Raw genomic sequence first — 9910 nt, 5'->3', positions numbered from 1 at the left:
GCGCTCTTGCAGGGTCCCTGACTTCCTTTGTGTCTCTCTTACTTGAACCGGAGTTCTTTTGCCAGAAATGCCCATGACAGACACTGGGATGCCTTTTTTGTTGTTGTTGGTCAGGTATGACTAAAGCAGCCTTCCCCCCTGGCCTGGGGTCTTCCAGATGTTTCTCCCCCACCTCAACTTCCTATCGAATATTTTGCTGCAAGAAGTGTCAGCACTGAAAAAAAGAGAAAAGTCACCATGGAAAACAGTAATGCGGAGCTGCGGGGTGAAATAAAAGCTGCAAACCGTTGAACCAAATTACAGGTATTTTGGACTACAATTCCCATCATCCACAGTATGGCAGCGCTGAATGATGGAGTTTGTAGTCCAAAACTTCTGAAAGGAACCTGGCTGGCTAGAAAGTCCACACTTCCCTTCTGATATATGTTTTCCTAAAATTATCTCAGTCCATGGAACGAGAGATTCTGAAAGCAAAATGATACTAGCATTTTGGGGGAAAACAAAACTTATTGCAGGTTACATGCACACACATATCACAGGAAACAATAGGAGCACAGTATTATTGCCCCAAACCCCATTCCCTCCATTGAGTTCTCCTGTTTCCCCCTTCATGGCTATTCGTTGCTTCCATGGAAGAGCTCCACAAATGCAAACATCCATCTCGACTAAAGTCTTCTTCCCTGGTGTGACATCTTGAGTTGATGGGTGTCTGTTGCGACGCGACGTCTCCTCATCAATTGCCACCCTCCAGAGTCCAATTTGTTACTGTTATTATTGCATTTAGATCCCTCCCAGGTGGTCAAGGGGGCATACGCATTGCTCCCCATTTAATACTCAGAATAACAGCCCTGCAAGGTAAGATTAGGCAGAGAGGCAGCGGCTGGCCCAACCTCACCCAGGGAACTTCATAGCTGCGTTGGGATTTGAACCCGTGTCTCCCGTGTCCTTGCCTGGCACTCTAACCACTACCCCACACTGGCTGCCCAGCGTGCCAAAAACATCAAGTTTCCACCCTCCCTCCTCACTGACTCTGGCAGATCAGTGAGAGTGGTTTATTCCTGGCTCATTGACAAAAAACGGGGACGGACGGACACTTTTTGCATGTTTTGCTAATGGTGAACACTCACTTGGGACTTAGCCCTAGAAGGCGCCACATTCAAAGGGTTTCAGGAAGAAAATTAAAACTTCCTAGCTTAGGAAAACTCATTTATTGTTCAATTTAAGTACAGCATTCCAGGTGCCAAGGCTTCACTGATAAGTTGGTCTTTTGTTTTTATTCACTGCCTCGGATTGTGTGTGCAGATTGTATGAACAAACAGAGCCATAAAATGGGTACCTAGTGATAAGGGAGGTCTTCGAAAATAAAGAGTGACGAGGGGGTCCACACCCCATTTTACAGGGTTCTGTGTGGTTTGCACAAGCCCAAAGGGCAAAGCTTAAAAACCATGCTGCACGCAGCCCATAAAACTTTGAACGTGACATCCTACGGGACCTCTGAGACCCCTTCCTCTCTTCCTCTGCTCCTAATGGGGAAGAGCAGAACAGCCCATTTGCGTCCTGAAGGGTCACTAACCTCACATTGATCTTAGCCACCCCTGAAAGCCAGAATGCAAAGACAGCTTCTACTGAACAACTTTGACCGAGCCTATAATCTGTTGGGGGGGGGGGCAAATGCGCTGCAGCAATATTTAAGAGGCAGAAGGGGAGGCAGCCCAGAAACGGGTTTTCCCCTTTGCTAATGTCAGCAGCTGAGACCTACAGAGCCTAATTCTCTAACCTGCACCACCAATTTATTTAACTCCTATATTGAGCAACCACCTGACGACAAAAGTCCTCTGGGTGCATAGGAGCCAACTTCTAGGGGCCGAGGGGTCTTTGCATCCCATAAAATATTTGAGGGGACCAGGCCATTCCAAAGTTACTGGGTATTGCCATTCAAATTGGGGAGGCGGGCTGCATGCCACACCTTGCAATCTGTTAAGGGGGAGTAGGGCTTACCTGCTGCCCTCCCCAATATTATATTCCAAGTTGGCACACCTGTCTGGGCAGGTCACAAGTAAAAACCAGAAACATAAAACAGGACACTGAAATGTAACGCAGGATAAAATCAGAACAACACCGGTACAACAACTGTAAAAAGAAGGACAAACCTGGTACCTTAAAAGATCGTTGTGTAGGCATCAGGTTCTCTGTTGGGGGGGGGGCAACACTAAAAAGACCCCCAGTTTTGTAGCCAGCCTCATTTGTTTCATTTTGCCCACTCTGTGTCCTGTGTTCCTATGTGACACAACTGACAGAAGTTTGCAGCCACAGAGCACTGAAGGTATTGGGTTTGGACTTTTCTCAAAAGACAAATCATTAGGAAGAACTGCCGCGCAGGGTGAGCTCCACAACGATGCAACCCCCCCCAAAAAAAAACCCCTCCTTTGCAAGATATCCAATTGCTTCCAGGGGGTGTGTGACTGGACCCCTTCGTTTCTCCAATGTGCAGTGTAGAGAACTGGGCTAGCTGGCTGCGCAGAGCTCAGACCAGTCCCACACATGCAGCGACCCGTCACTCGCCGCCGACAGCAATGTCCGGGGCTTGGAGGGGTGCCAGGCGTGGGTTGTGATGACCGGGGCTGCAACTCCAGCTTTGCCCACCTCTATGAAGACGTGCCCTTTGTGGACGAAGGCCGGTTTGGCGTCCTGCACGGATGGGCCCCAGTTGTGTGTGTCGTAGACCCGCACGGTTCCGTCGAAGCCTGCGGGGGGGGGGGAGGGGAGAGGTGAGCACTTCCCAGCACAGAGGAGAGGGAAGGTACCTAACAGGATCAGGGCCCTGGCAAGGGCAGCATCCTGCTCTCTCACAAGCAGGGCCTCTCCATCGCCTGCGGCTCCCACCTGCTGGTAAAGGTAAAAAGGTAAAGGACCCCTGGATGGTTAAGTCCAGTCAAAGGTGACCACGGGGTTGTTGCGCTCATCTCACTTTCAGGCCGAGGGAGCCGGCGTTGGTCCACAGCTTTCCGGGTCGTGTGGCCAGCAGGAATAAACTACTTCTGGCGCAACGGATACACCATGACAGAATCCAGAGCGCACGGAAACACTGTTTACCTTCCCGCCGCAGCGGTACCTATTTATCTACTTACACTGGTGTGCTTTTGAACTGCTAGGTTGGCAGGAGCTGGGACAGGAGCTCACCTCATCATGACATTTCCCCCCCCCCCTGTTCTCCCCCTCCTATGGCCCGGTGCGTCCAATAGAGCGAAAAATACGGTGATTTTTAAAAATTATTATAATTATCCCTTCTCTCCCCTCCAGCCAGCTTAGCCATGTGATGCCTGGGCTGGAAGGAGCTGGGAGTCCAAAATGTTTATTATTATTATTTACTGAATGTATATACCACCCTATACCCGGAAGTTTCGGGGCAGTTCAAAGAATAAAATCAAAATATAAAAGCACAAAATACATAATCAAAATTAAGAACAACAACCCAGTAACTCCCCACTCCCCGCAAAAAAAACACATTTTAAAAAGGCATAGGATCTTCACAACATGTAAAATGTTTGGAATTTCTCAGCTTGGAAGCAGCTGATCTGGAGAATGAAGGGAGGTTGGCAGAGCCTGGCAGCTGGGAAAGAGGCGACTGTAACCCAGCCCAAAGGGCACCTCTCCACTGGATAGGATTCCCATTTTACAGAAGCGGAGAACCGAGGCTGTTTTGCCAAAAGCTCCCCTGTCAAGTCAAAGGTTGTGTCTCCAACTAGAGGGCCCCTGGGGTGATTGACTTGCCCACACACCCCATTCCCTCGGGCTTTCTGGAGCCCTTGAGCCAAGACTAGGACGCCGGTGGTGCTGTGGTCTAAACCACTGAACCTCTTGGGCTTGCCGATTGGAAGGTCGGCAGTTCAAATCCCCGCGACGGAGTGAGCTCCCATTGCTCTGTCCCAGCTCCTGCCAACCTTGCAGTTCGAAAGCACACCAGTGCGAGTAGATAAATAGGTACCACTGCAATGGGAAGGTAAACAGTGTTTCTGTGCGCTCTGACACTCGCCACGGTCCTCCATGCGGCAGTAGCGGTTTAGTCCTGCTGGCCACATGACCCAGAAAGCTGTCTGTGGACAAACGCCGGCTCCCTCGGCCTGAAAGCGAGATGAGCGCTGCAACCCCAGAGTCGCCTTTGACTGGATTTAACTGTCCAGGAGTCCTTTACCTTTAAAGCCTAGGCAGCCTGACACTAGCAGCTAAATTTCTCCCCACCCTCCAAATTCTGGCACAAACAGGACCAAAGAATTACTGAGACCTCTGCCCCACAGGCTTACCTGAGACGGCCAGGTGTTCTCCAAGCAGAGGGGCAAAGGAGACCGAGAGGAACTCTGCCCCACAGAGGCCACCCGTGGGCACACAGCACTGAGCCATCTTCACAGGTCTCGCGGGGTTTCTGAGGTCCGTCAGCGTGACACGGCCGGCAGAGGAGAGGCGGGCCACCAGCCGCCTGTCCCCAGAGGATGGCAGGGGGCCGCAGCAAACTCCAGCACACCAGCTCTGCCCAGGCAGTGCCTCAGAGACGTGGGCATCCTCAGCGACCCGCAGGAGACCCTGCGGCTGCCTGGTGTCAGCCAGAAACAGCTGACCCTTCGTGCCGCAGGCCAGGACGGCGGCTTCGTCCAGGAACTCCAGGGTGGCAACCTCGTCGGTGTTTGTGGAGCCTACAGAAGGAAACAAGAGCACAAGGGGATCGTGGAATCGTAGGCTTGGAAGGGACCCCCAAAGGTCATCCAGTCCAACCCCCTGCAAATGCAGGAATCTCAGCTAAAGCATCCAGGACAGATGGCCGTCCAAACTCTGCTAAAAACCTCCCAAGGAGGACAGAGCACCACCTCGAATGGCTCTTCCCGTCAGAAAGTTCTTCCTGATGTTGATTCGAAATCTCTTGTAACCTGAAGCCAACTTTTGAGGGTTGGATCAGTAGCTGGGGCATGGGACTCTTAATCTTAAGGAGACTCTTTTTAAAAAATAATAATAATCATTTTTATTGATTTTCCAATAAAAAAATCCAATTAATATATCCAATCATAATACTCCAATTAAAATAAAAAACTAAAATAAAAAACACCAAATTATAGTCCAGATTATAATTATTAATTTTACGGAGTTCCCCACGGTCTGGATCTCCGAAGCGTATCTCCACATCTCAGTCCTGCCTCTCCTCCTCGTTTCCATATTTTCCACATCTCAATTTTAATGCTTTGTGATTCTCTGTCCCTGAGTCCAGGATTCTCGATCTCGTTATACGTCATCAGGAGGGGGGAGAGTGCGATCTCCAAAGGCTGATTGATCTCCAAATGACTGATATTTGTGGAATACGATTTATCTATATTGCAAACAGCTTTGCCTAACATTCAGACCGTGGGAAGTCAAAAATATTAAGATTACAATTTGGAAGACAACTGGACTTTTTATTTTTGTTTTTATTGCGTCGCCACCCGCATCGTTCAGCCCAGACACTGAGGTCCAGCTCCGAGGGCCTTCTGGCGGTTCCCTCATTGCAAGAAGTGAGGTTACAGGGAACCAGACAGAGGGCCTTCTTGGTAGTAGTGCCCGCCCTGTGGAACTCCCCCCCACCAGATGTCAAAGAGAAGAACAACTACCAGACTTTTAGAAGACATCTGAAGGCAGCCCTGTTTAGGGAAGTTTTTAATGTTTAATGCTGTATTGTTTTTAACACTCGATTGGGAGCCGCCCAGAGTGGCTGGGGAAACTCAGCCAGATGGCCGGAGTATAAATAATAAAATATTATTATTATTATTATTATTATTATTATTATTATTCGCAAGACCGAAGGTTACCTGCCACGAAGACGGTTCTCCTGGATTCCATCTCGGTCACCTGAACATCGCTGACCCGCAGGCCATGAAGGACCCACGCCGATTTGGAGAAAGCGGTTGCAATCTTTGCCCAGCAGTGCGCCTCTCCTCGTGTGGTGCAGACAGTGTAGAGGGGCTTAATAACATCTAGCGGGGAGGAAGGGAAAAGACAGTTATCCCCAAGATATGGCTGTGTGTGTCTCTACGCTCTCTACAACCCCCACAATCCCTGAGCACTGCCTGCGCTGGCTGGTTGGGGCAGGTGGGAATTGGAGTCCATCAATATTGGGGTGGGGGTCTATATACAAGCACCAGCAAACTGGAATCTGGAACCCAGAAGCGCCAGTTAAGGCCGAGCGAAGACGGTCAGGTTCGAACTGGAAACTCACCGCTCTTGCGCTGTGCGTTTAAGGAATCCCGATTTAACGGCTGCAGAAAGGGAGATGTAATTGTGGATTGGAGAATCTTATGACCTGGAGGAATTGGATGGAGGAAAGCTCTCCTGTAGGGGTGCAAATATCCAGGGTGTGGGGGTCTGGTGGGATTACTATGAGGGATTGTGAAATATGGAGCAAGCCATTGTGTCCGCGATGACTGGATTTGATTCACTGACAATAGTTTCTGATCGAATCCCACAATCCATTTGCTTCCTCTATGCCTGACAGGCACGTATAAGCATTCTAAATACACAGGCCAGTTGCCGGTTGCTTCATCAGGCATCCTGGGTCATAAAGACAGAAGGTAGCTTCCTTGACATAGCTATTGTTAGTTTAGTGAATCTTAGGGCCAGGAAGAGCGTTCACAAGGAGAAGTTAAATACTACCCATCCTTCCTCTCCTGTTTACTGCTGTTTATGACCTCTGGAGTTTGCTAAAAGCATTCCTCCTTCCTCCTTGCTTCCTATTTTATTTACTCTGAACTACATATGCATGCTCAAGTAGGAAATAGTTTCTTTGTAGTTAAAAGAATTTCTTCTGATCTGACTTTGTCCCACGTGGGGTTTTGTGAAATGCTCAGAGGAAATCTGATTGGTTCTTACGAACACTGTGTAAAAAGTTCTCTTGTGAATAAAAAGGGGTGGAGAGAGAATTATTCTACGCACTCCTCCCAGAGTCTTGCTGGTCAAGCCTTGTGTGTATTTTATTAATCAGAGTCCAATCCTTCCTTGCTTTGGGAATGCTACACTCGCCTCCCTCCTCTTATAGCACATGACCTCGCGGACATTCGGTGAATGTCGGAGAACTCAGGATGCGTAGCAGAAAGCCGTTATTCAAGAGTTAAACTGTGGAACTCCCTGCCACAGGAGGCAGTCATGGCCACCTGCTTGGGTGGGTTTAAAAGAGGATTAGGCAAATTCATGGAGGAGAGGGCAATTGAAGGCTACTAGTCAGGATGGGCTCTGCTCTGTCTCCAGAGTCAGAGGCAGCAATGTTGCTGAATCCTAGTTGGTCGAAGTCACAGGAGAGGAGAGTTGTTGTTCTGCTCAGATCCCACTTGTGGGTTTCCCAGAAGAGGCATCTGGATGGCCCCTGTGAGAGCTGGAGGCCTGGGCTAGATGGTCCTTTGGCCTCATCCAGCAGCCTGGCTTTTGTGACATTATCATGCAGCAGAGACCCCCCTTATGTTAATTATAAAGTAGAAAATATTAGTTTCAGCCTTTCGGGCACGTGGCAAGCCTCACGGTGCAGTGAAAGGAAAATAAACTATGTCGGTTTTGTTTTGAATTAGGGGTTTTTGTACTGGAAACTGCCCTGCAATCTTCAGATGCAAGGCCCTATACATGTGAATTTAATTAATAATAATAATAAATACATTAAGCAGCAACTTGCTGATTGACACACCTGTTTCATCCTGCCCCACGTGCCACACCTGCAGCGAGCCGTCTGATGGGCCACTTGTCACCAGCAAGCTACAGCCACAAGCAAAAAAAGAGTGAGGAATGCTTGGGAAAGGGGCAGGACTACGATGAGCTTCCACTCATACACAAACCCTGGAAAGAGGCATCCTTGACATTATTGTTGACAGAGAACTCGAGTTCAGGATGATCAAGGTTCCAGGCTCCCAAAGCTGTCAGTACAGTCCGCTCTGCACTGCAAAGGCACTAGAACTACCGTATGTTTCCGTGTATAAGACAAGTATTTAATATGGGGGGGGAAAGATGCTAAAATTTGGGGGTTGTCTTATACATGGATAGTGGAGAGGTGGGACGGGCGATTGGTGGATGGTGCTGAGCAAGAGATTGTCAGCGACGTAGCGCCGTTTCTGCGGGCAATTGGTTGTTGCCTGAAGGTTCGCTGGTTATTGGCTGCTGCAGCAATTGGGTAGGTGATTGGCGATTACTTTTTGCAAGCGTGCAGGCGATTGGTGGCTTTGTTGATGTGTGTGTGTGTGATTGGCTGTTGCGGTCCTGCGGGAGAGTGATTTTTGGCAAACTGCCCCCCCCAAAAAAAGCTCAACAACTCTAGCAATCTCTCCCAAAGAAAGCTCAACAACTCTGTGCAATCTCCCCCCATTTTCCCTATTTTGAGTCTTATACATGGGGGTGCGTTATACATGGGAAAATAGAGTAATTTAGGTACCACTTCTGTACTGAAGGCTCTGGGCAGGCCTTGCACATCTAAATAACCAGCAACCAGAAAATAAGGATTTTCTTTATCTCATTTTTCTATCTTTCTCTTTTAACCTATTTCTCCCCCCTTGCCCCACTTTTTGTGTTTTTATTGTATCTAAATAATACTATTTTAAGAAAAGGAAAGGATATTAAGTTCCGTATTTTATACTAGCAACCAAGAAGCCAGGTCCTTTTAGCACCACTGACCTGCTCTTTGGCACGTGCTTCAGCATGTAGACCGGGTGATCGGAAAATCCACCATGTTCAACCTTGAAATCTCTTTCTGGACATAAGCCCTGTTTAAAAATAAATAAATTGAGGGCCCACCCAAAAACCATGCCTGGGCCTCAGCAGAAAGGAGACCCAGGAGAGCATTTGCATAAATATCTATCTATTCTGAAGTTGGGCTGTGGCCCCCGGGGGCCCAGATGGGGAGGGGAGTCTCCAAAGTACAGTGGTACCCCGCAAGACGAACGCCTCGTGAGACGAAAAACTCGCAAAACGAAAGGTTTTTTCGTTTTCGAGTTGCCTCGCAAGACGAATATCCCTATGGGCTTGCTTCGCAAAACGAAGCTTGCCCCGGGGACTGCGAGTCTTCTCTTTTTAGCAAGGGGCGGCGGGGAGAAGCGATCTTCTCCCCGCAGCCCCAGGTCCGGGGACAGAGGGAAGCGCTTCCTGCTGCCCCCGGACCTCTTTTGAAGCAAGGGGCTGCGGGGAGATCGCTTCTCCCGGTGCTCCGAAGCCGGGCGGGGGGGAGGGAACACCTCCTGAAGGCGGGCGGGGGGCGAAAGTCTTTGCTCCCCCCTGCCTGCCTGTCCCGGAGGGCTTTTGAAGGCAGGCGGGGGGAGCAAAGACTTTCGCCCCCTGCCCGCCTTCAGAAGAGGTCCCCCACCTCCCGCAAAAGCAGGCAAAAGCCGCACGCTCTTTTAAGGGGCTCCGCGGCTTCTGCTGGCTTTTCTAGGAGGGGGGGAATTCCCCCACCTCCTAGAAATGCCTGCAGGAGCCGTGCACCCTTTAATGAACAAGCGGCTCTTGGGGGCTTTTCCCCGAGGAGGGAGAAGGGACTGACTGCCCGAGTCTTTCCCTTCTCCCTCCTGCGGGCTTTTCTGGGAGATGGGGGAATTCCTCCACCGCCCGCAAAAGCCGTGCGCTCTTTAAAGGGGGTCCCCGGCTTTTCTAGGAGGTGGGGGGGATTCCCCCACCTCCTAGAAATGCCTGCAGGGTCCTTTAAAAAGCGCGCCGCTCTTGGGGGCTTTTCCCCGAGGAGGGAGAAGGGACTGACTGCCCGAGTCAGTCCCTTCTCCCTCCTGCAGGCTTTTGGGGGAGATGGGGGAATTCCCCCACCACCCGCAAAAGCCGTGCGCTCTTTAAAGGGGCTCCCCGGCTTTTCTAGGAGGTGGGGGGATTCCCCCACCTCCTAGAAATGCCTGCAGGAGCCGCGCACCCTTTAAAG

General features: G+C 50.0%; 1 protein-coding gene across 1 annotated transcript; it reads right to left on the bottom strand.

The window, feature by feature from the left end:
• Positions 1–2196: 2196 nt before the first annotated feature.
• WDR73 (WD repeat domain 73) lies at positions 2197–8801 on the bottom strand. Its single transcript, XM_082219525.1, has 5 exons — positions 8665–8801; positions 7688–7755; positions 5829–5993; positions 4302–4688; positions 2197–2744 (listed from the first exon to the last, which is right to left on the bottom strand). The coding sequence occupies exons 1-5, from the start codon at positions 8793–8795 to the stop codon at positions 2506–2508; spliced, it is 990 nt and encodes a 329-aa protein (XP_082075651.1). The 5' UTR covers positions 8796–8801; the 3' UTR covers positions 2197–2505.
• Positions 8802–9910: the final 1109 nt, after the last annotated feature.

This window comes from Podarcis vaucheri (assembly GCF_965113315.1).
Source record: "Podarcis vaucheri genome assembly, chromosome: 4".
Lineage (NCBI taxonomy): Eukaryota > Metazoa > Chordata > Lepidosauria > Squamata > Lacertidae > Podarcis > Podarcis vaucheri.
This window is presented reverse-complemented; position numbering and strand designations above follow the sequence as displayed.